Below are 26,911 nucleotides of genomic sequence, written 5' to 3'. Positions count from 1 at the left end.
CCTGGAATATGCTAGTATACTCTGTAGCTTTCCGAGCTGGGCATGAGTGATGCACCATCGTCCAGCTTTCTGGCTCAGGGCCACCTAGTCAAGCACACTGGGAAGCACTGCCCAATCCTGGTTAAGGAGCGGGAATCAAAATGGTGGATCAAATTAGAAAACGCTGGCCTCATTTGCCTCTTTTTCTCAACTGTCACACTCAATCGACCATGATCTGTTCATGCTAAGTATTGCTCCGTGCTGTCTCCCGCACTCTGCCCTCCCCATCTCCTCTCCCTGGGCTCCTGGGGCAACTTTTTAGTTGGTCTCCCTCCTTCCCTCCTCCAGGGGCTCCAGTCTAGGAGTGGCTTCCACACTGATATCTAGGTTATACTCGAGCACAAAGCTGATTCTATCACTTCATACCTAAAAATCTTCAGTGGTACCCTTTTGTCTACATCAAGCTCCTCTCCCCACGTGACTCCTTTTCATGACCTGGAGCCTAGAACACACACTTCCACGCTCCTCTCTTTCCCCCCAAACGATGATCTAATCCCTGCCTTCGTCTCCAAATGCATCCCCAGGTCATTGATAAGCCTGTAAGACCTTAGACACATAGATCCCTAATGTAGTATGTAGTACATCACACCCAGCAGAGAGCCGTTATTCAATAAATTCATGGAGTGCAAGCATCTCCAGCTCTTTCTAGCATGTCTGCTCCTATTGCCCAGAATGCCCTGGCGCCCGCAATACTTGGTGAGATTGTGTTCCTTGTTCCAACTAGTTCAATGTCACCTCCTTCACATTTGCCCAGCTGCTGGGCAAAGCAGTCCCTCCCAGTTCTTCATCCCCATGGCACTATACTTGTTCCTGGTACATACAGCACATTGCATTAGCTGTTAGTTTGATCGCCTATCTCTCTGACTGGACTCTAGTCCCCCAAGGGAAAGGCTCATCTCATTCTTGGTGCCCCCCAAACCTGGTACCATATCTGGCATTCATTCCATAAATATTTACTGAGTGCCCACTGGACACCAAACATTGTAGTAGGCACTGAGGACACATCAATGTATAAGCCACTTAAAGTCCCTCCCTCGATGAGCTTACGTGCCAGTGAGGCGCACAGACAGAAACCAAACCAGCAGACAATAATTAAAAATAATTCTAAAAGGAGCCTTGGCTGGGTGGCTCAGTTGGTTGGAGCGTCATCTTGTGCACCAAAAGGTTGTGGGTTTGATCCTCTGGTCAGGGCACATACTTAGGTTGTGGGTTCACTCCCCAGCTGGGGGGCTTATAGGGAGCACCTGATCAATGTTTCTTTCTCTCTCCCTCCCCCTTCCTTGATGTATAGAAATCAATATATCATGGGGTGGGGATTTAAAAAATAATAATAATTTCAAATTGAGGTAAGTCTTATGCAGAACTGAAAACACAGCAGAGAGGAACCACTTTAAACAGGCTAGTCAAGAAAGAGGGCATTTTAGCTCAGAGCTCAAGAATGACGATAATCTAGCCACAAAAAGACCAGTGGAAATAGCATTTTAGCCAGAAGGAACAGCATGTGCCAAGACCCTGAGTTAACTTAAAGCTTGGTCTCTGCAAGGAACTGATTAAAGACCAGATTGCTAAGAATTTAGGAAGGAAGCAGAGAGGGGTCTGCCGATGACCAGTCAGTGACCTGGGGCAAATCACATGCCATCTCCATGTCTCAGGCTTTTCATCTGCAGAAAGCCAGCAAATATGAGTCTATCCCATGGAGTTGTTACAAAAACATATAACTATTTCACTGAAGTGTACAGTAAATAGTAGTAGCAGTTGTTATATTAATTACACAGGCAAGTAAAAAGAATTTAGGCGAAAATGTAGGTGACGTAAGCCAAATAAACACAAAAAGGAGACAGGGATTTGGGCGCCGAGGTTAACCAGACAGCCCATTTGCATCGCCCACAGGCACCGGGTGGCCCTTCAGCACGCCTTTTCCACGTCAGAAGGCAGATGCAGTTCGAGCCTTCTCGGAAGGTTTTTAATCACAGCAGTCTTCCATCCCAAGACTGCAGGGTTCTTTGGGGGTCTCTCCACACCTTGAGCACCAGCTACGAGAGCACTTGCCATGGTGGAATGAGATTGTTTGTTCAGTGTCTGCTTCCTGTACTAACTTACGAGCTTCTCCAAGGCAGAGAGAGCCTCACTCGTCTTTGTTTTCCTCAGGGCCTACTACAGGGCCTGGTCCACTCTGGCATTCAACAAACGTTAGCTGAATTGAATTAAGAATTAAATTTTAAAGTGACTAAATTTTTGTCTCTGTCTCCATGATACCGGCATAAGTTGTTCCATTGATTTTTGTTCACTGGGTTGGCCCGTTAACTGGCGTGGTGGAAAAGCAGCCTTTGTCTGGAAACTTGGAGTTACTGAGCACACAGAAAACACACTTGCAGACTGAACCCCTCACACAAAAGGGATATGTGGCCTTCACCCCATGTGGCTCTTCTGTGGGTGGTGAGTGTACTAAAAATTGGAATTTTTATTTCCAAATGCAAATCATGAACTGGAGAATTTAAGTGAGGCATTTAAACAAAACAGGTGGCATGGAAATAAAGACGGGAAATGATGCCTTTTGAGTCAGGAAGATCTGGGTTCAAAGATGCTCTCCCACACAGTCTTCGTGTAATAGGGACACAGCCCCTAGCCTCTTTGGGCCTCGGTTTCCCCACCAGTAAACAGGCGGCAATAACGATCCCATCCTCCTGAAAGCACTATTAAATACCACATGTGGCACAGCAGAAATGGCCCACTCTCACTACAGCAGAACACCAGCGTTCAAACGGAATCAAACATTACAAAAGAAAGAATGTGGGGAGTTGCTGGCAACAGGAAAAATGCCAGGTCACAAAGATGAGTGCAAACATTTGAGGAATTTAAAGCTAATCAATACATACTTATAAAAGTGCCTGCTGCCTGAGATGAGGTCATTTTAAAAAATCTATTCCATTAAAACATATATTTACTAAAAGGGGTGTTTCTAATGGTACTTGTTCCCAGTCAGAGAGCATCAATTAAAGAGATGGCACAGATGAGCAGTTTGGATGCTGAGGTCTGAGGACCACAGGCGCCTGCTTTCCCAAACAAAACTGGCTTGTGTGGAAGGTGAGCCTCCTGCCTGTGCTGGGCATTTTCAACTGCCAGGACACAAAGGGTGCACCTGTGGCCCTTCATGGTTTTTTCCCCTCTTTACCTTTTGCTTTGAAATAAGTAGGATTTATTGATAGCTCCTCCAAGAGCTGATATGGTGAAGAACCCAGGGATTCAGGTTCACCCAAGACCACTCTCCAGGGTTCAAAGGCTCCAAAACCTTTCTGGCTTTCTTGGGAACCCATGTGCAGGTTAGTCCCTGCCAGAGTAATTCAGTGATGCCCTGAGGCCCGAATAACTATTCGCCTTTGCTCCCCACTGCTTCCACCCCACAGACAGCTGTCCTACTTGCTTCTACACAGTCAGCACAATGGAGCCCTCACACGGGGAGGAGAGGCTGCCCCCCAATCCCATTATTATCATTATTGCTGTCATTAGAGCTTCACTGGACCGCAAAGGAGTGTCACTTCCTAGACTTCAGATGCAATTGGAAGGAAAGGAGTGAATGCAGAATCAGAATGGTCCTCTGTCTCAGATTGCCTTCCTGGCCACTCAGCCAGAGACATCCCCAAGGCTGAATGTGCTCCTTCGGGTCTTGGGTCAGGTGTCCCCTTCTCAGTGAGGCCTTCCAGGGTCTTGCTGGTTGAAAGCTGCAACCTGCCCTGCCTCCGGCCAGCACTCCCTACCCCCTCTTCTGCTTTATTTTTCTTCATGGCATTGATCACCATCTGATGGGCTCTCTATTTCCTTCTGAACCTTGTTTTACCTTGTCCATTTCCCGTCATGTAGTAGGTTGAATAATGTTCCGCCCAAACTCATGTCCACCTAAAGCCCTAGAATGTGACCTTATTTGGAAACAGGATTTTTGTAAATGTAATAAGAATCTCAAGATGAGATCATACTGGATTTAAGATGCCCAATGACGGGTACCTTGATAAGAAAAAGGAGAGGGGGCTTGGACACACAGGAGAAAGGGACGTGCAAAGACAGGGAGAGACAGAGCTATGATGCCACAAGCCAAAAACACCAAGACCACCAGGAGCTGGAAGAGCAGAGGAAGAATTCTCCCCTAGAATCTGAGGGCGCATGGCCCTGCTGACCCCTTAATTTTGGATTTCCAGCCTCCAGAAACATGAGAGACTCAATTTGTTTGTTTTAAGCCACTGAGTTTGTGGTCATCTCTTACGGCAGCCCTGGGAAACTAATGCATCTCATTAGAAGGGCTCCATAGGGGCAAAGATGTGGGACTGTGTTTTTCACTTCTAGAGAATCCTAGTGCTGAGAACAGTGTCTGACACGCACAAGGTGTTCAATAAATAAGTGCTGGATGCTTAACTTTCAAGGCAGAAAAGTTCTATAACTCAGGTAGGCCCTGAATCCCATTGTCTTTCTTAGGCATAATCGGTCATCTATGAAGGGTTGTTCACTTGGACCAGGCTCTCTCCTTACCTCCCACTACTGTGAGGAATAATGTCTCTTACTTCTCTTTCCTTTTGCTACAGAGGTAGATAATGGTACTAGCTTGGCAGCTAGAGCTAAACCTAGATTTGAAAACTGGTTCCACTAAGTATTCAACCTTTGGCAGGCAGAATAATGGCTCCCCAAAATACCCATGTCTTGATCTCTGAGTATGTTAGTATGTTAGCATACTAACCTGTGAGTATGTTAGCACACATGGCAAAAAGGACCTTGCAGAGGTGATTAAGGGTCTCAAAATGGGGAGATTATCTTGGGTTATCTGTGTGGGCCCAAAGTACTCACAAGGATCCCTGAAAGAGGGGGCAGGACGGTCAGAGTCAGAGAAGGAGATCAGAAGATGCTGCACTGGTGGTTCTGAAGGTGTGAGAAGGAACCACGAGCCAAGGAATGCAGGCTGCTGCCTCCAGAGCTAGAGAAGACGAGAAAACAATTCTCCCCACACCTCCAGAAGAAACACAGCTCTTCCAATACCTTGACTTTATCCCAGTGAAACCAATGCAAGCTTCTGACTTCCAAAACCATCACATGAATAAATACAGGCTGTTTTAAGCCACCAAGGCTGAGGTAATTTGATAAAGCAGCAGTGGGAAACAGATACTCCAGCTAAGACTGTTTTTTCATTTCTAAAGTGGGTGTTGTAATAGTACTCACTTCACAAGGTACCGGGAGGTTGAAATGGACCATGGGCTGGAAGGTGCAGGACGCAGCCTGTTCTTCTCCATGCACACAGACACCGTCTCCCGGCCCGGCCTGGCTCCAGGCAGGCTACCTGAGGAAGGGGCACTCAACTGCATTAGGAAGACTAAGTGGGCACAGCTGATGGACACCTCCACTGAACAGCCCGCACTGGCCTTCTCTGCTGCACACTGTCCACCTCTCATGATGGCAGACTGGACTGCAGTAACGCAGGCTTCAGGAGAATGTGGCCACAGGTTACCAAGCCCCATGGGTTGTCTTGGTCAAGTTTTAGGGCAACAACAGCCCACTGTCCTTTGGGTTAATGATTCAGCCTGGGTTAATGATTCATTCCTGAGGAAGGAATGTCTCTCGGAGAAGAGAGAAAGGCAGACCTCAAGATAGGAGAGCAATGCAAGGAACTGGAAATGTCTGTAAGCAAATCACTTAACTCTTTTTGATTGTTATTCTGAGGCACAAATATGTTTAGCATTCAAATTTTAGTTTTCTCTTCTGCGTTCAAAATCCCCTTCTGTTACCCCCAAGCCTTTCAGAAAGTCTGACGGGGACTGGCCACAGACTCCTGCTGTTAGGCTGAGTTGAGAAATGATCTTGTTCACAGTCTCACGTGCAGAATAAACCACCGGCAGCTGAAGACCTAAAAACTGCTACCTGAGGCTGCCTGCAGGTCTACTAACTGTCACCATGAAAGAAATGTGAAGAACATGGGCAAGTGTTAAACCTAGAAAAATAATCAAGGAGAGCCTACAGACCCCTTATAACTAGCATGTCTGGGGGCTTTGTCTCCACCCTGTCCATGTCCTGTGCAGGGTGCGGCATTACAGGGTAGGACAATTAAGGAGTGTGTGGACCATCTTCTGCAGAGGATGCAGCTCTGGTTCCATCACCTGACTGGGACCAAAGCTCGCAGAGCTCTGCGGTCGTGTTGGGAGAGGTGGGGAGGTACGTGAAGTCTGGAGAGACAGCTGCCAGGAAGAAGACTCTAGAAGGCATGTGACATAAAGTCACTCTTTACGAAATGTACCAAAAGAAAGTGACCCCGGAAGGGGCAGGGTTGGGCAGTGCGGTGCCACTGATGCTCAGCTTTAACATAGATCATTCATCTCATTGCCTTCAGAATCCTCTTTTTAAAACACAAATATGATCATGTCAGCCCTCTGGTAAAAACCCTTTAATACAGTAAGCTCTCAGCAGCACCTAACAACATCCAGACTCAGAGCCCTTCCCACCCTGGTTCCACCCAGCCTTCTGGAGCCAGCACTGATAGAATTCAATCTGCCTTGCCCTCAGCAGACATCTTCTTGGGCTGGTTCTTCTGCCTGAAGTGGCCCCCGACACCTTCCATCCCATGGGGAAAGTCTTCTCAGCTAAAAGGCCTAATTTCATGCCACCTCCTCTCCGAAACCTTTCTCACCCTTTGTTATAAGTAATGGCTGCCTCCTCTGGGGTTCCGCCACCATAATGGGTAACATTGCTTGAGTACTTACTATGAGCATTAAGGCTTACTAGGCACTGTGCCTACGACTTTATGCACATCATCTGAATTGATTCCTTCAGCAACCCTGTACGGTTAAAACCTTGCTTTAGAGCAAAGAAGAATCACAAAGATGAGAAACTTGCAGGCCACGCAGAAGCCCAGACCAGATCATAAGCAAACTAATTCCAGGATCTGCGTCCTTCCTCCGGTGCTGCACCGCTCCTGCTGCCAGTGTGAGAGTCACCCCTGTGCTGCTGTGCCTCCTGCTTCCTAATGACACCATGTCCTTCTGAACCCAAGCCAGACACCCACACTCCTTCTATAATCTCAACACCAAAGTTCTGCTCTGCTGGGAAAAGGGCACTAATCATTGCACCCTCGGACGCGCAGCCCTGGCATCTGTTGGAAGCCCCTCCCCATCTGACTATTGTTTGGGCTGCAGCCTAGTGCCTAGTCCAGGGCCTGGGGCACACTGGGAGTCCAGTGGATGTTTGGGTATCATTTCTTCTTTTTTTGTGCGAGGACTTAGATCTAAGGGGAAAGAATACATCTTCCAGAAAACAGTGGCCACCTTGATATTTTATGTTTCATTTTCTGGCCCTATTTTTAGCATGTCAGACTCAAGAGGGAATCCAATTAATCACTAAGTCCTGTCAAGTTTACCTTTCAAACAGCTCTTAAATCCACCCACTTCTTCCTACTGCCACTATCATCTAATTCAGTCCCTAGTCTCTTGCTGGTTTACCACCACCTTCTAAGTGATCTGCAGCTTCCAGCAGATAGACCCTTCTGGTCTATTTTGCATGTTCTAAAACACGCATCTGATCTAGTCTCTCTTCTAATTAAAGCCCAGCAATAGCTCCCCGAAGTCCTTCCAACAAAATCCAAATTCTCTAACATGGCTTATAAGACCCAGCTTCATCTGCCTCGGCCATGATTATCATGCCAACCTCATTTCTCAACACTCCCTGCCTAGACTGCACACTCTATCCCTACTGAGCCCCAAGCCCACTGTCCTACAGACCCTGGCCTTGGCACAGCCTGTTCCCTGAGCCAGTTTCTCCTCCCTCCTCTTTACTTGGCTGATATCTGCTCACATTTCAGGTCCAGCTTAGACATCCCTCCAGGAAGTCTTCCCTGACCTTTTAAGTTTTGGTTAGATGGTTTCCATGTGCCCTCGTGAAACCCTTCACTTCCTCTGTGCTAACCCTTATTATACTCTATTTACTTATTGGTAGATTTGGTAGCTCCTTAACTTATGAAGGTAGACTGGATTATTGTTCCCAATTCTGCAATCTCCCCTGTGCTAGAATTACACATCCACAGCCTTTGCCATGTCCCTTTGCACTGTCTCCCACTACAGCAGACAGAGTGTACCTCCCTACCCTGCTGATGCTGGGCTTGGCTGCACAGCTTGCTTGCAAACATGACATGAGCAGGGGCATTGAATGTGTGGCAGAGTTTGGCTTGGCCCCTTGGGCTTCTGCTCTCTGCCCTGAGAAGAGCATGTGGAGAATGGGAGATATGTGAGGCAGACCTGAATCAAACTCTGTTTTTTAATTGAGCTTATTGGGGTGACATTGGTTCATAAAACTATACAGGTTTCAAGTGCACAAACTCAATAAAACATCCTCTGCACATGGCATCATGCACCCAACGCCCAAGCAGAGTCTCATTCCACCCGCATTTTCTCCCCTCTGCCCACCTCCATCTACGCCCCGCCCCCATTCCCTCCGACTATCGCCACACGATTTTCGGTGTCTTTGTGTTATGTATACATTTTTTCTTAATCCCTTCACCTTTTTTCATCCATTCTCCCTACTCCTCTCCCCTCTGACAACTGGAAGGCTGTTCCATGTATTCATGCCTCTGTTTCTCTTTTATTCAGCAACTTATTTTGCTCATTAGCTGAACTTCACAACCTGCAGCTTGAACCTCACAACCCTCTATGCCTGCTAAAGCTGAACCATGAGCAAAAAATAAAACCAAGACAAATGTTTGTTCTTATAAATGACTAAGAGTTTGTTTGTTACTCAGTATTATTACAGCACAAACCTGAGCAATACATGTGTCTACATCCCTCACTAGTTGCAAGCTCCACACGGGCAAGAAAGAACTGTATCCCAAGCACCTAGCACAGGGCTGAGCACATTGTAGGTGCTCCAACAATACCTGTTGATTGGATGTTCGGCTGAATGATGAACATTGGCCAATGAGATGTCTGTCTCCTAGCTAATGTGTGAATTCCTTAAGTTCAAGAATGGCAACTGACCTCTCCCAGTACCACCTAAGTCTCTGACTTCCCATATTGGATTCTTGGTAGATACTTGATAAATATTTGTTGAAGTTAAATGAATTGAATTTTGTGGGCTGACATGGGAATTAGTCCTTAATTTATGACACTTTCTATGGGAAAATGCATTCTGAGTGCCAAACTTGCAAATGAACTTTTGGAACCTCACTCGTTCATTGGTTTGGGATTGCCAGTTTTGTGGAAATCCATAACTGAACACATGTGCTATGCTTTGCAATATGGGAGAAGCTGAGAAACTGCTTCCAAACCCAAGATATTCGGTCTGCAAAAATTTACTTCCCACCCACACAGACAAATTCATCACAGGTTGGATTTGAAGTTTCAACAATAAAATACAAGACATTTTAGAGCTCATTGTTTATCTAGTTGCTTTTTATCTGCTTATACTGAATGCCTATTCTTAACACCCCATCAAAAGGAAATGAAGATCATTTTCTTACCCCACCTTCCCAACATATTTACTTTCTACACACGTATGCAAGAAAGCTCAACCTTCTCAACAGAGAAAATAAGTTATTTTTCTAAATAAATCTGTGACTTTTAAAATAAACACAGTGGGATGCTCTACAGTTATAAGAAAACATCCCCCTTTAGAATTCCTAATTTTGAACGGTACTGGGAGCTAAATGTGAGTCACGGATCTGAAGCTTAGTTTTAATTTAATCTTAGGACAGAACCAAGCCAGTGTGAAACTGAGTAACCGGACATGGCTGGGAAGGGCTACCAGTCCACACCTCCAGAGCGTTTTGTGATCTTCACGCACAAGTCTCCAGCCATTGGTAGAGTTTCCCAATCATTCGGTCCACTCCTGTCATTTAACATATACCTACTATGCACGAGGCACTGTCCCAGATTCTGGAGGATACAATAATGAACAAGACAAGGTCCCTATGCAATTCACATTTTAATAAAGGGAGTGACAGAGAGAAAAGATCAGTTCAAATAGTGGTAGGGCCACGAAGACAATAAAGCAGTGATGTCGCTGTGAGTAAGGTGAGGCTACTTCAGACTGGATAATCCCACAGAGATGTGTGTGCTGGGACCTGATGATCCAGCCAGAGCCAGCTGTGGGAAGATCTGGAGAATATTCTAGACTGAGGAAACAGCAAGTGCAAAGTCCCCGAGGCAGGAACAGCCTGGCACACTCTTTGGTCAGAAAGGAAGCTTGTGTGGCCAGGGTAGGGCAGAAGAAGAGAGTGGCCAGAGAGGTCTGAGAAGTAGCAAAGGGCCAGATTGTGGAAAGCCTGGTATGCAGGCCCCGGCAGACTGAATTCTAAGACAGAAGCAAGTGGAGGTGCTCAAGCTGGGAAATGACAGGATCTGGTTTGGAGTTTAACTGGCAGAAGTGAAGGAGTAAGAGCCAAAGCCAGGGAAGCAGTGAGCAGGCTTGTGGAAGCCTGGAACTCAGAGTTCACCATCAGTAAAAGCCCCATGCCCTCAACCTCTCCTCCCATTCTCTCTTTCCCCTTCTTGTTCGTATCAAAACCAGGCCCTCCCCTCGAGTCACGGCTTCCCTGCAGCCCACTCCAGAGCCAACATTAATTTCAAGCTCCCCATAGTCCACTGCCCTTTTTCCAGTTTCCTAGCTCCAACAAGTCTTTCCCCAACTGCAACCTCGAGTGCACAGATCCTACCACCTTCTCGCATCCCTCACTCCTCTCCTTCAGGTTCACTTAGAGCTTAAAGCCCAGAGTTCACTATCATAAGTATCAATATCCATGTCAACATCATTGTCCATCCGCTGCATGCACCCTCAGCTCCCAGACCCTTCTGTCCCCTCTTGAAGGACTTCCTGGAAAAGCTCCACGTAACTCTCACCTACTTTGCCAACAGAGCTGAACTTGGCTTGTGAAAGCAAAATCATGCTTACTGTTTTCACTTCAAAAGCAAGACCACCAGCCTCAACTGGGCCCTAACACTTCCTGGTAAGCATTCTCCATTTCCCATCTCCGTTCTCTCTCCTACTCTATTTCACACCCTCTCTCTGTTCAACGCCCTCCCAACCTCTTCTCACTCTCACTTGTCTTAAGTCACTGAAAATGATGTAAGCAATATGAAAATACACTGTACATGCTTCTACCACCCACCTGCTCCCGGGCACAGATTCTCACCTTCCCTCCCAGGACCAAGGAGGAGCTGTCCCACACGCCTGCGTGAGGCTGGCCTCCCTGCCAGTGTGCTAGGTCATACTCCCCTCATCTGTTGAGAGACAACACTTGACAACTTTCTTTTCTTTCTTGTATCATCAGTTTCCCCCTCTCCTCAGGACCTTTCCCAATAGTCCCCAACATGCTGCTATTTTACTCCCCTTATAAATAACAACACTGTCCGGACTCCATTTCCTCCAGTGTTTCCTGCCATCTTTCTCGGCAAGCTCCTCTAAAGAGTTGTCTCTGCTCTGCCCTCGTTACCTGTACTTGCAGCTTTAGCAACTCCTCCCCAACTGTCACTACCACAGTCACCAATCGTCACCTGCTAAGTCCAGTGGACCGACTCTCTTCTCCTCTTGCCTGACCTCTCAGTGTGACCAGGCAGTGGACCACTCCCTTCTCCGTTCTTTCTCTGGCTCCCCAGAGACCACCTTCTTCAGTTTTTTTTCTCCCCTGTCCTGTTTCCTCTTCATTTCCGGGACCCCTAAGAGTCACCCACCTGAGTGCTCAGTTCTCCAATTACATCTGCCCTCAATCTACAGTCCCCTCCCCACCACCTGGTCTGAAGGCTTCCTTACGTCCCATCTAAACACTACAAACTCCCCAATTTGTGTCGCCAGCCTGGAGATCTCCCGTGTCCTGCATTTGCCAGTTGAGTAGCCACAAGCTCTGTATGGCTGTTCAGTCACCACCACCACACTGTCACTGAATGAACCTCTGTATGTAGTTCTGCTAAGATAGACGGGCACCTGTGCAAGTGGGACGAGGTGGAAAGATTAGAGCAAAACTGCTTAGTGGGTGTGTGCCGATGAAATGCTCTTCACGATCAGTTAATTCCTTAAACTCTACTCTTGGGCAAAAGACAAGAAGAAAACCTGCCCACCCAGTTACAATTATTCATGAGAATTTTCCTGGCCCTGCTTCTTTTGTCTGCCAGTGATTCTGACGGAAACAGCCCAGTAAGGAGGCGCTGGGAAAGGCACAGGCAATTATGCGTCTTGCTGCAGCTCAGCTTTTGACTTCCTCCATGAACTCTTAATTAATTCCAGCCCCATGTTTTTAGTTTGTTTCCTGAACCTCTCGCTTACATTGTATTCCCCCCTCCCCCTTCATTGGTCCTGGCTTCCTCCTCCAGAGGCCCCCAAGTTCTCTTCCTAGCCCTCTCTTCTTCCTCCAAACTGCCCCCTTGTTCCGCCTCCAGATTCTCCACCTGTTCTACTCTTTCTTATCCTTTTTTACCTTTAAAAACCGAAAGAGCCAAACTGACAGACACCGTTATGTTCTTTTTTTCTTCTTCTGCCTGAGCTGCAGCTCAGGCTCTTTCCTTGCTTCTATAGTGAAGCCCAAGTACTGGGTTACCATAGTAACAGCAAATCCAACCAGGCCGATCCCAGTGATGCTAGGAGCTGCCATGGTGAGGAAGCTGCTCCAAGTTGCCCCTGAGCCTTGATGGGTCACGAGCATCGTAAGTCACGAAGAGGCTGGACAGATTCTGCCCAGAGCCTGAGGTTGTGCACCAGGCCCACAGCTGTATGGCGCCTTCAGAGACAACATCATCAATAATAAGGCTTCCACTGCACCAACTGAATATGTGACGTTATGAGGATTCAGTCGAAAAATTTCAAACATCCTTATTCTTTTACCTCCCCTGAGGGTGTGCCTTCACCTCTCTCTCAAATCTGGGAGAATCTGTAGAAAGTAAAAGCAGACTGACAGCTCCGGGCTCCCCTCCTCTATGTCACCTATCTGCCCCTCGCACCCTCAGAGTAGGTGACCCCCCGTAGTCCGGGTCGAATGACTTAAAGCACCAACATGGCTGGGAACATCTCCGGGAATTAATTAGAATTACACGGTGATATTTTAGTCAGCGAGGAGATCAGTCCCCCCAGGTCACTGGAGGGAATTGTTAACACGGGGCAACAAGTGCTCTGCCATGTGACACTTCTCTGAAAATGTGAGCCGGTGAGAAAGAATTCAGGAGATACCTTTGTAGAGAATGGCACCAACCGCAGTGAGGGTCTGCTGCTGTTAAGCACTCCGAACAGGATTTATGTTTATTACAGTTTGCAACTCCAATTCTCCTCACCTAAAAATAAAGATGACAGCAGTTCAGATGGAATAATAAGCAATACCAGAAAAACCACCACACCTTATCTGATGAAGGGCCACAGAGAGACATTTATTGGCTCAAACTCTGGATTGTTGGGAACCGCTCTGCCTGGTTTCAGAAATTGTAACTATCCCCCACAGATAAGGCTGAGTGAGCAACCTCCGAATGCAAGCCACTAAGGAGACAAAGCTTGTCCCCACTTCATCCCCTGGCCCCAGTGCTTGGTCGGTTAGTCTATGACAGGTATGACCCCTCAGAGGAAGGGAAACCTAACCAGACACAATCACTTGGGAGGCCAACATGGAAGGACTGGGGGGGTGAGGGGCTGCAACAAAGAGGGAGTGATGGACCCTCACCCCCCAACTATTCTGACATAGCCCGAGTCCCCATTTCTGTCTCTAATCCACTTAAGCCTAAAAATCTGTGATGGGGAAGGCGGTGCAGCCCTGTGCTGGAAAGGGCGGGTTCCCCAGGGTGATCAGACCTAAGAAAGAACATGTAAAATCCTGTGCAGCCTGGTTTGTTTAGAATGCTCTCAGTTAAATGGGGAGGGTCCAAGCAAGAAGTTTGTTCCTCAAAGTTTTATGGCTCTTTAGCTAACTGACCCTGACTGAGAATAAGCCCTCACAGTTCTTTGAATGCTATCTATTGTCTGATCCTTACCTGTATTCTTGTGCAAATGAACCCAATAAAAGCCCCTTGAGGAAGGGGCTCTTGGCCCTTCTCCTCTGAGGGATGGGCCACCTCTCCTCCCCAAGCAGATCATGTCTTGGTAGTTTCACTTTCATCCGTGGTGGATGGGGGGGACTTTGCGAGCAAAGTTGCTCCCACACTGGATGTCTTCATAATGACACTGGGCAGGGCGTCCCAAGTCCCAAGGTAGGAAGCAGTTTCTCAGAATCACCTCAGGAGCTTCTGAAAGTACAGATTCCCAGCCCCCTGCCATTGGGACTCTAGCTGAGTAGGTCTAGGGAAGGGCAGAGGAATCTGTATTTTTAGGTGCTCTCTGAGGTCAGTCTGATACACAGTCAGGTTTCTGATTGGCTAAGAATGACTTCGAAAGGGATCATGGAACCAAGTCAGCTGGTTGCATGCAGAGAGAGGCAACAGTATTTTGGAAATGTGTCTGGAAATGGGGAGAGGCTCTGTCCCAGGAGGAGCAGGCGGCTGTCAGTGGCCATGGAAGTGAGGAGAACCCTCCCACACCCCTCTCAGGGGTAGCTCCATCGCCTCAACGCCTGCCTCAATGGCTCATACCCCCTGCACTGGAGCTGAAACTAAAAGAAAAGGGGCAGTTTCCAAATCATTCCCTGCCCCTAGAGTCATCTCTTCCAGTTGTCAGGAAACAGCAGCCCACAGAGTGGGCACTGGTGCTGGGCAGATGCAGGCAGCGGGCGGAGCGGGGAATTGGCGTGGGAGGCGGGGACGGGAGTGTCACACGGCCCAGTCACTGCAGGCAGAATCCCAAAGCAGGTAGTAAAGAAACTGTGGGACTCATTAAGCCAGGAAGCTACAGATGCTAGAAAGTGTAAGTAAGTGCATAAAAAGGCTGGAGAAACAGAGGTCAAGAAGGGGTTTGTGAGGAAAACAAGCTATCCTGAGGAATATCTTTTGACTCTAAGTTGACTTCGTGGAAGGATAACATGCCTGTCCACTTCTCAGTTCTCAGTGCTGCTGATGGACATGCTGGGCAGACCACCAGCCTGAGCCAGAGTTAACCAGAATGTGGATATTTCCTTGTAGCTCACAAAACAGCTTTTTAATTCTGGGGATTTTCATAAATGTCACATAATCTCTCTAACCTTGTTTTCTCATCTGTGAAATGCTGATTGTGTTGCCGACTCCATGGGGTTATTACAAACATGGTCTGGCACATACTAAATGCTCAATAAATGCTGGCTGCTGCTGCTATCAGCTATGTGAGAAAAGCTTCCACGGTCCAACAAACATGTGAAACCTCACACTGAAAAAGTAAAACAGATTTCCTAAGCACAAGGCTTCTGAGGGCCTTTGAACATGCCCAGCGTCATGGTAACTCCGAGGGACATGTCAGTAACCCCTGCTCCTAGGACAACTTCTGCTCAGAGCACTGAGTGGAACATGCATCTCTAGAATACTCTGTAAGAATGACCGTATAGTATACCTAAATGCGCAAACAGGTAACTCCATGTAAAAAAGAAGACCCTATAAATACTGTACCAGACCTGCTTCCCCAACGGAACACAGTATGGTGACTACCCCATAGCAGTGCATGTATCTTCATATGGTTACTTTGAACGGCTACACACTACACCATTGTATGGATGAACCAGGACATGTTAGTTTGGCTCTTACTATCTGCCCAAGAATCTAAGAAAGGACTTTCCTTAGGTTTTATCTCTCCTCGGGTTATCCTGGCCCAAGCAGAGTCTTACCGATAAGATGTCTAGTAGTAAACCTAACTGAAGAATGTAGGAATAACCAGCTTTGATGCCCAGTTGAAAACTTGCCTCAGGACTTCAGGCTTCGAATGACCAGAGATGAGAGTGATTTACCTCAGAAAGTGGAGAACCTGTCAGCTACTGGAGGCTCTCCCAGTGGTTCCCGCCCTACAGTCCTGGGTTCCAGGGAAGGCAGTAATGAGGATCTCGGAGCTATTTGCAATGATTTATAAAGCTGAGTGGGGAAACGTGCACAGATTTAGCCAGGCCTCAAGGGTCATGGTGCTGGGCTGGCATTTTATCAGCTCTGTGGGGCAGCGCAGTCAGCTCCCCGACAGCTAGCTCTGAGACAGTCTGGGTGAATAGAGCCTGGGAGTGGGGGTTGTTCCTGAATACATGCAGTTTGTGGAGCAGACACAAGTTTCTCAGTATGGGAACTCTAAGGAAGAAATATAATAGAAAGTTTTTGAATGGAGATTCTGTCTGGTGAAGAACTGGGTTACAAAGGTACGTGAGGTCCAGTGGCCATCTTGATGTGGTCATTTTGACACAACTGACTTTTAAACATGCAAAGAGCAATGTGGCCCTTTTAGGAATTCCAGAAACTACAAAGTGCTCGCATGCCTACTGTGTGGCTCTCACAGCACATGTAGATTAACGTCATTGCTATCGTCCTCAAAATGTTGGAAAATGACAGAATGAAAAACTGGGGTGGCCAGGAGCATCTGTTGCATCCCCTATGCAACCATGTAAGTTCCAGTTATCTTCCTTGTACTTTGCATGTTCAAATATTCATGGCTTAAAACCACCGTGCCAGAATGGACTCTAGTTTTCACAAATTTAGGACTTGATCTCATTTATCATGGGCTTTAAAAGATCAGGGCATAATTTAAGTCCTAGTCCTGACAAGGCCTAACCCATATATAATCTTGAGCAAGTTATTTAACCTTTCCAAGTCTTAGATTCTTCACATATAAAACAAAGGTAATTTCATATCATTAAATTACTAACATTTTTTGTTAACATTGTCTATTATACGTGTGTGTACATAGTTCTGTGCGCCTCATCTAGAGAGGCTACACACAGAACAGTGACTTGTACATAGTCAGTAGGGACTCAATACACATTAATTTGTTTCCCCCTTCCCTTAGTGAAGCACTTTGCGAAAATGAAGAATATGTAAAAAAGCGTCCTTTGTAATTCAGTAATCAGAAGCAAGAAGAAAAACTAAAACAGCCAAGTAAATTAAGAGAGGGAGGCCAAGTGCCATATATTTCCTGGTTAATGAATGTGTATGAGACTGTGGCCCAATATTAACCCCAAATTCCAGAGCCAATCCCACCGGGTATATTCATAAATGCATCTAACCATTCAGTGCCCACACAATAAATGTGTAAATTCAGTTACCTTGCTGATTATGTGCCCATTTGCAAGCACACCCTCCTCTGCAAAACTTGGCACTGGAAATACAGCCAATAATAAAATTGTCTAAATAGGTGATATTTCTTGCTTAGTTACTGACAGTAATGTTTTTAATTCCATGACTTTGGACCACTGCCGGTCTTCTCCAAGCCTGCAGCAATGTTTAAACTCGGCAGTTCAAAGTAAAAGCTTTGCCTCTAGGTAATGACATCAATTAAATGATTTTTATTCATTAGTCAGAAGCAATAACCAGTATTTTTACCTACCTCTTTTCCAGCTGTTACATAGATGTACATATTCTTCTTAGGATGAGGAACAAGTTTGTAAAAAACAGGGGTTTCTTCTTTAATTTCATAGATAACCTCCGGACAATTTGAGGTCAAATTCTCATCAAGAATAACCTATTTTTTAAAAAAAAAAAATATGATTTCTATTAAATATTTTGAATAGCAGGGTGGTAAAACTTGTAGCTTAATTCTAAAACCACATCCTTTCTTACTCACTAAATACACTGGCTAAGGTACCAGGTTCCTTAATCGCCCTCTCATGTCTGTCTTCAACAAAGCTGGAAATAACAAGCCCAGTATTTCTGCTTTTGCAGGGGACAAAGCCACACATGGGCACGCGCACACGTGCGCACACACAGAAGCCACTCTTCAGTGCTGGGCTGTATCCTCACATGTGGAAGTTTGTCAGCAGTTCTTGACCACACTGATCGGCCTTATTGTCACTTGAGAAGCTACAAGTGACAGCTTCATTAAAACTAGACCAAGACTGATTTTAAAACTAAAGAAAGCCAGCTCAACATATATTTGTCTCGGTTATTCTGATTCTCCTGTATAATTCTACATAATCATGCACTTGAAAGTAATCAGGACAACTTATCAGGCCTAAACAATGAGTATGTACTGATATAAAAAATATAAGAGAGTCTGGCTTTGAAATTGGGCAAACCTGAGCTTCACTCATCTTCATTCAGTCATCTACTGAACGTCCACTCTGTGTCAGGCGTCATGGAGATGATTGGAAAATGCAGTGAACACAGTGGGGGAAGGGGTGATTCCTACCCTTACAGAACTTACACTCATGCATCACACAGGGATATGATGACAGACAGTTAACAAAAAGTGACATAAAATAGATCAGAATGGCATAAAGGTCAAAACAAAGTAGGGTAGGAAGATGGAGAATGTATCTTCAGAGGGCATCTCACTGAGAAGGGGATACTTAGAGACTCGCAGTGGATAATGACGTTGTTTGGATATCTGGGCAAGTGTCTCTTAGAAGAGGGACCCAGAGGTACAGAGGCCCTAGAATGAGAGGAGGCCAGTATGATTTGAGCAGAGCAAAGGGAGGTGGAGGGGAGTGAGCAGCGAAGTAACAGGGTGAATAACACAGGTTCTTGCAGGCCTGTGTAAAGGTGTTGCCTCTTACTCTAGGTGAGGAGGAAGGAGCCTTTGCAGGGCTTTGAGCAGAGGAGTGGCGTGGTGAGAGGGCAGGGTTTGAAACATGGTAGAAGGCTCATTGGGAGGCTGTCACCATGAAACTGGAGAAACACAATGGGAGCTTGGGCTCAGGTTTGCACCCAGGCTCTCTCCTTTAAGTGGCTGTGCTTCTCTGAACTAGTAACTTAACTTTGCTGGGTCTCAGTCTCCTTATGTCTAAAATGAGTCTAACGACGTCTTCCTTAAACACAGCTGCTGTAAGGATCAAATGAAAATTATGAAAGATGCTTAGCACATAACACTCAATAGATAATTGTACGTTCCCTTTGGTAGGAACCGTATCTTAATCATCTTTCTACTTATATCTTTGCTCAATACAATACCTTCAAAACTGAAGGTGTTCAATACTTTGTCAGTTTGAACATATCCAGATATAATGTATCTCTACCTCTGTGGAGAGCAGTCACACTGGACACATGATCTGAAAAGGAAAAATCAGCACCTGGGTTGTTTTCAGATAAAATCGACATCTGTGCATCTACTGACCAATAATATGCCTATACCCACATGTTCTGATGGCAATTCCACAGCTATTTAATCAAAAGCCCCTCATCAACCTGGTGCATGGAGCAATGCTCCCAGACCCCGGGCCTGAGTGTCGCTGTGTGTAGCAATGGCAACTTCCTTCCATCATCTGCTCTAGGTCAAGCCCGGGGCAAGTAGCTCACTAGGAGCCTGTGAACTACTCACTAAACTCAGTAGCAGGAAAAATGGAACAGAAACACTTAGGTCCCAAGGGAAGTGGGACAGATCTGTGTCTCAGTTCATTCTTAAATGACTCTATGGACGCACCATCCTGTATGGTAGCCACTGGTGACATACAGCTATTTACATTTTAATTAAATTAAAGATTCAGCTCCTTGGTCTCACTGGCCTCTTTTCAGGTGCTGGCCAGCCACAGATGACTGTTGGTTACCACACTGCGAGTGCTGATAGAGAACATTTCCATGATTGTGGAAAGTTCTACCGGGCAATGCTGCCCTGTGGAAAACTGGGTGGAGGGAGACACAGGGCAAGCACTGACCAAGTGTGAGCCTGTGGGGTTCCTGTCTTCCTCTCTCTAATCTGCGGACAAACAGGGGCCCAAGTACTAAACCCGTAGAGCTCAGGGGAGGCCTGACTGGTGGGCCCTATGAACTCAGAGATGGAAGGTACCCACATAGGAACATAAAAAATCCTAACTGAAAGTGAGTCACGGTGAGTAGTCATGCCTGTAGCTTCCTTGACAAAAGTCAGCCTTTACCATCAGTGAGGCTGACTGTTGTGTGTCCGCACCCAAGATGACACACCTGGGAAATGTCAGAGTGATCTCCTTCTCCGGAGCCCTCAGGGCACAGCCGCAGGCGCCAGAGCAGGAGCCCACAGACCGCTCGTTGCCATTTTGTTCCCCGAACACCATCTCGAGGGGCTGTACCCACCAAGGTAAAGGGAGTCTGTGGTACCCTACTTTGCCTTTTTATCCAACCCCAGAGATCCCCCACCCTGCTTTGCTTTTTCCCACCCCCTTAATCTGCCAGGAATGGATTTCCTGTAACTTTCCTTACATCTTCTCCTTTGATTCTAATGCATAAAATGAACTGTAAAACTGCCAATCTCTGGAGCATTTCCTCAATTTGTTGAGATTTTGCCTCCCAGCAATTGTCGTCATTTTGCCTCAAATAAACTCATAAAAATTCCATACAAGTTTGGATGTTTCTTATGTCAACATTTACTCGGCACAGTCAGCAGGATTTCAAAGAAGCCCACCACCTTGCTGACCCAGCTCAATGTTAGGTACCAGCAGAAGCTCACTGGACCCCACCAGCTCCTCACTTCGCATCTGGTGAATCTGGATACGTTTTCTTGAAATTCCAGACCTCCCTATTTTAAGGTAGGAGGCCCCATCTTTATTTGAGCTGTTCTTAAGGTGGCACTAAATCCTTGAGGTGGCACTAAAGGTTAAGGGTTAAGATAACTCTGGGACTATCAGGGAAGAAATGGGTGGGTGGTTTTAAAATGGGGCTTTTCAATTGGAACTACTTACTGTGAGACTGAACAAAATTTTTTGCTGGATAAATGAGAATCTGAACTTGTGCAGCTCCGAAGATAAGGGGCCTTTACTCCCTCCAGCAATGAAAAGAAGATATCCTTAGCGAGTAAAAATTAACGAGGAGGTGTCAGAGAGTACCACTCAGAAAGAGCAGGGCCCCACGGGGGATTCCAACGCAACTGCAGTGAAATCATTGACGGGTCCCAGGACTCACTCACGGAGGCTGTTTGCCTCGCACTGGGTTGTATTAGACAGCGGGGAGAGAAACTGAGACACGCCAGAGGGTGGGAGCAAACAGGGAGGTGACAGCCCCTTGGAGCTCAACCCACAAGCAGCACACTTCAACCCACCGCACAGTGTCCGAAGAAATTTTATTCCGACTCTTCAGATTGCAAAATAAAACTAAATTAACATGGGAAATTGTGCTTCCAAGGCTGACGACCTCCCCTCCCCCATTAATACTCCTGCAGATGGGAGTCTTCACTTGCAAGTACTTACAGAAATGAGAAGACTTAACTAGAAGTGGTATTAACTTAAGATAGCCAAAATGAAGCTCTTTGGACACCCAAATTAATTTTTGCATGCACAACAGAAAAAAAAAAGCTGGCTCTAAAATCAAGTTGAATGAATGAGAGGCTCTTCCCTCAACTGGCCTCTGAAACGGCACAGAGACTTTCTTCTTTCCAGGAAGTTAATAAGAATATTGCAGCGACTGTTCCTGAACTAAAGAAATTTCCAAAGCTGCTCAATGACATGTGCGACTTTTTCCTCTTCTCCAGCTGCCCCGCTGTGCCGTTTAAGTCATAGTGTGGACTTCCTCTCCTTTCCCTGCCCCTTCTCTCTCTTCCACGTGCCCTCCACCACCGTGCCCCACTGACTTAGGCAGCACTCAGAATAGAAAACAAGACCAGGAGAGACTCGAAGAAACAAGACAAACTAGAAATTCTGGCAGCTTCCTTTAGCGTAAAGCCAGTCTCAGGACAAGGATACCCAAGCATAATCTACTCTTCCTGTACTAGGCCAGAATAAAGGAATCTAACTAAAGATCGCCCCAACCCTCTCCAGGACCCTGATGGGTTTGCAAAGAATTTAACTATTAGCATACATAATCCTGCCTATTCGGACCCATTCCAATTAATGTACCTACTGGTATCTGGGAGCAAAGCAACAGAATTACAGACGAGGTTTGTAGGGAAACCGCTGTAGAGAACTGTTTTGGTTGCAGAGAGCCAGATGACTTCAAGAAGGACTGTAGAAAACCAAAATGGGATCTAGAAAAGAACGGCGACAGGCCCAGGGCTGCTCTGAGGACTATGAGAGGGCATTTCCCCTTCTCCTTACTGACAGTTTAGTAGAAAATAAAATTACCATGAAAGAGGAAACTACTCGGGCCCTTGCAGGGGCTGCTGCATCTGCTGGTACCTCTACCCAGCCAAGCTGCCCTCTCCATCGGACTCAGCTCCTGTACAGACAGACGGTAGGGGCATCCAGCCGACCCAGTTTTTGTTTTCAAGTCCCTGATGCTTTGGGGCCACATATACTTTGACTATTCAAATCTGCCCAAGTTCACCTGCAAGGGTAAGACTCTGTTGAAACTAATGACACCCACATATCCTTTGCCCAGAGAGGTGAAATATATTTAGAACTAAATGAATCAGACATTAAACCCATTGGGAAAATAATGATTTTAAAGGGAACTCCACAAGAGGAAACTAACTTTAAAATTGACTGAACCTTTGTTACAGGGCATTCCAATGTAACGGTAGGCCCTTTGCAATACAGATATCAGCAAGACCAGGTCAGCCACTCCCGGTGGGATAACCACTGACAATACTTGGCCTCTACGATAGTCATCAATATCCTCTAATACCTAGTGGAACTGAGCCCATTATAAGGATTGCTTTAAAAGGGGGCTTCTAATGCCCTGTAGGAAGACCATCTCTGCTACAGCCATGTTGTGCAAACAAACAGAAGAGATTGTTATGGGCTCTCCTTTGCTTATTTATCTTCCTCATTCTGGTGAGTCTCCACTGAATTCTCATCACACTCAACACTTCTGTCAGTCAACTGGCTTCTCATGAAAGACTCTTGATTTCTACACCCAATATTACTTTAACTCAATGTAACAATCTTAACCCAGCAATCTGCTGCCATTTTTGAAGGATGAAGACACTCACAATTGTGTTTTGCTTGCTGACCACCTTTTCTCCCTAGCAATAGTTTATAGGAATCTCCTACAGATAATGCTGACTTCATTTGGTTTACAGATGGATCTTATCTGAAAGATGAAGAGGGATTTGCAATAACTTCTGTGGTGGATATAACTGAAGTTTCTTATTTATCTGAATTAGACCTGCCTAGCAAGCTGAATTAATTGCTCTGACTTGAGCTTGTCAGTTGGCCAAAGATCAAATGCCAGTATTGACATTGACAGTAACTATGCCTTCAGTGTAGTGCACAGCTTCCAGATGTTGTGGAAGCAGCGAGGCTTCTTAACTTCTGCAGGGCAACCCGTGAAGAATAGAAAACAGGTTGCAGAATTATTAGATGTCACACAGCAACCAAAACAACTGGCAATTATCAAAGGTCCAGGACATTCTAACACTGCCACCATGGAAGCAAAAGGAAATAATTTAGCTGATGCTACAGCTAGACAAGCAGCAATAAGGAACCAAATTATCCAGACCCAGACCTAAGGATGTTTCTTCTTTCTATTATATTGATAAAAGACTGTCTTTTATTGTTTCAACAGACAACTGCAGAGGGAGAAAAGAAGATACGGCAACAAAAAGGGGGGACCTTTGACTCAAACAAATAGATATGGTTTGGACCCAATCAGAGTTCAGTCTAGCCTATAACAGAGGGTTAATTACATATACTTCCACAGGCGCAGGAGCTGGCACACTGGGTTCCTGCAAAGATGACTCCATGGAGGGAACAATATCGCTGGAATCCTTGTTCTACTGTAACTCATAAAGTGTACAGCAGATGTTCTATCTGTCCAAAATATAACCCTGGAAAATCACTCCACAGGTCCCAGGAACGTTTCCTATTCCCTTTGGGTCCACTCGAAATATGGCAATTGGATTTTGTGCAAATGCCACCATCTCAAGGATACAAATATGTGTGAGTTATAATTTGTATATTTTCTCATTGGGTTGAAACATTCCCTTGCAAGAGAGTAACAGCCTTAATGGTAGGTAAATTATTATTGGAAAAATAATTCCCAGTTAGGGAATTCCCTCTGAGTTACAGTGACTGAGGGACTCATTTCACTGGGCAACTAATGCAATCCATTTGTAATATCTGGCCTATTCTAGGCCACTTTCATTGTGTTTACCAATCATAGTCCTCTGGAATGGCAGAACACACAAATGGTACAATTAAAACTCAACTAGCTACATTTTCAGAAGCTTTTAGTCCCCCTTGGTCAAAGCTCTGCCTATAGCGCTCCTCAGTCTGAGATCTCCCATCGGCAAACATGGCCATTAGTTACTGGTCACTCTATGCATCCAAGTGAAGGGACATAGGAACTCACCTTACTAAAAGGAGACATTCTGCATCATTATCAAGGACGTATTAACCAGCTTTTAAAAACTGATAAATTAGTAACTGACTCACAGCGTACTCCCAGGAGATGAAGACTTCAAAGACTATGACTTACAACCGGGGGATTCTGTCCCATGAAAAAGACATCAATTAAAGACACTTTTCAACCTTGTTGGAAGGGACCTTATCACGTGTTACAAACTAATCTATATACAGCTAAACTTAAATGTGTTAACTCAAGTATTCACATTTCTCATCAAAAAAAAAAAAAGTGCTTAACTACAAATGGACATCCGCCCCATCTCTGACACTTGCCTCCACCTGGAGTGAAGATGAAGGACTCCTCAGAAATGAGAAGCTGCTGACATCAGAGATAGATCCCAAGATGTTGACAAGCCTGTATACCCTCACACTGGTGTTGAACTTGAAAAACCATTGGTTTGATTGTCTTTACCTGTCTCCTAATAAAATTAGTCATAATAACAGTGTTCTTTGGGCTTTTCTCAAACTTTGTGTATATAGCCAAACTGTTAATTGCTAAAGGTGTATAAGATAACTTCTGTATTATCAATAATATTATTTTATGGTTTCTCTTTAGAAATTTAAAAGGAATGGCCCTGGCTGGTATAGCTCAGTGGATTGAATGCCGCCTGAAAACCAAAGGGTTGCTGGTTCAATTCCCAGTCAGGGCACATGCCTGGGTTGTGGGTCAGGTCCCCAGTAGGGGGTTTGAGAGAGGCAACCACACATTGATGTGTCTCTCCCTCTCTTTCTCCCTCCCTTCCCCTCTCTAAAAAAAAAATAAAGATAAATAAAATCTTTAAATTGAAAAAAAGAAATTTAGAAGAAATGTTATTGTAGAAGAAAGGAAAGGGATGCATGTGTTTTTGAGAGAAGTGAAAAGGATGTAGTTTGTCCTAGTAAGTTAGTTATTTCTGAATGAGTAAAAAGAGAAAACTAAGAAGGACAAGAGAAGTTATAGGAACTCTGGAAAAGGAGAATTGAGACAGGAATTTTATGTTAAGTGCTAGAACCCAGTTATGGGCACATACTTACCTGCTATCCCAACAAGGACTACTGAGTATATTGATTCAGATGGAAGCTGAGGTGGTTAGTTTTAAAAATGGCCCTCTATAACTGCTAGTGAGGCACAGGAATTTGATTATGAAACTCTTTCTGTCCTCCTGGCCTCTGGAAATTCAGATGGTAGTTGTAATTTACCCCATTATGTTCTTACAGGCTTTGTCCCAATTAAACCTTAAGGTTACAGGTCCCAGTTGCACAACTAGTGGGAATCAGATTAATAATGAAGGGCACTTGAGTGCTTCCAATAAGAAGTAGATGGGCCATAGTAAATGGGAACCAACCTCATAGACTGTGAAAACTGAAGAGTTGTGTAGTGTGCCTGCCAACTATAAGGAAATGTTATACTAGAGGTAAAATGTGGAAAAGGGAGGCAGACAACCAAACTTAAATCATGATGGCGTATAGGTTAGCTATAAGCTATCCCTTTCCCTTTTGAGAAAAATTTGGCCTTGACTTTTAAGGTTAGGGTTTCATCCCATCGCCGGTGGCCTGTCTTCCAGCAAGACAAGGGTCAATACTAAGACTTCCTGGAAACGAGCCTTCCTAGCTCTATGGGACCACATTACCCGGCCAAGAGGTTTGTTATTACTGCATCCTTCAGACTGATTTATGACCAAAAAGAGGGAAGTGTGGACAAAAAGGGCCATATTCAACCTGACGAGCTCAGGGGGGCTTCCATGGTGGGGTCTACAAACTCAGAGACCTGAATTACACATGTAGCATGGTCTGAAATGAAAGCTTCCTAACTAGAAGTGGGTTATGGCAGGCAGTCATGTCCTAGGCCTGTAGCTTCATCAGTCTTCACCTTAAGTGAGCCTGTCCAGTGTCTTTTTGGATCTAAGATTCACATACCTTTGGTGACAGAATATTTTCCTTTTTTAGACCCGTCAGGGCACCTCAGGCACCAGAACAGGAGACCACAGAACCCCACATTGCTATCTTGTTCTGCAAATACCATCTCCGTGTGCTGTAAGTGTTAATTATCAACTGTCTTGTACCTACCAATGTAAAAAAAGTGTGCTTCTCTCTGTTTACTTTTTATCCAACCCAGAGACTTCCCTGCTTTGCTTTCCCCGCCCTCTTAATCTACCGCTGATGGATTTCACCTAACACCTCTATGCCTCCTCCTTTAATTCTAAGGTATAAAATAAGCTGCAAAACTATCATTCTCTTGAGCATTTTTTCAATTTGTTGAGATTTTGCTTCCTGGCAATTGTTGTCGGTTTAGCTCAAATAAGTTCATAAAAATTCTCTACAGATTTGGATGTTTCTGACGTCAACAAATTCATATTCTTTATAAGCTCAGATTCAAAGAGTTGATCCAGTCCTCGAAAGCGGTTGTACAGAGAAGAAACAGGAACCAATTTAAAAAAGACGGATAGAAATATTCTCAAGTGAGACTTAAGGGAAGAAAGGCTGCTGCACAGATTCCCTTTGTCACATTGAAAAGCATCATTTGGCAGAACCACCTATGAAGTATTCTTGCCCAGAATACTAATTAAGCCTATACTGCTAACTTTCACTTAGCATTAGAAGGAGTAGAGCACAGGTAGCAAACACAAGTCC

At 45.4% G+C, this 26,911-nt stretch overlaps 1 protein-coding gene across 1 annotated transcript in view; it reads right to left on the bottom strand.

Annotated features, from left to right (window-relative positions):
• The window catches only part of PLXNC1 (plexin C1), a 150,353-nt gene that overhangs the window by 90,259 nt on the left and 33,183 nt on the right, over positions 1 to 26,911 (bottom strand). Inside the window, exons 3-4 of the mRNA XM_037141912.2 lie at positions 17,443 to 17,577; positions 13,210 to 13,310 (exon numbers count right to left, since the gene is read on the bottom strand). Coding sequence (XP_036997807.2) covers positions 13,210 to 13,310; positions 17,443 to 17,577 — 236 coding nt within the window. The remainder of the gene's footprint in view (positions 1 to 13,209; positions 13,311 to 17,442; positions 17,578 to 26,911) is intronic.

The sequence above is a fragment of the Artibeus jamaicensis genome, unplaced genomic scaffold (assembly GCF_021234435.1).
Source record: "Artibeus jamaicensis isolate MK-2021 breed Jamaican fruit bat unplaced genomic scaffold, CSHL_Jam_final contig_1028, whole genome shotgun sequence".
NCBI lineage: Eukaryota > Metazoa > Chordata > Mammalia > Chiroptera > Phyllostomidae > Artibeus > Artibeus jamaicensis.
The sequence above is the reverse complement of the archived record's forward strand: the minus strand, read 5'-3'. Positions and strand labels throughout refer to the sequence as shown.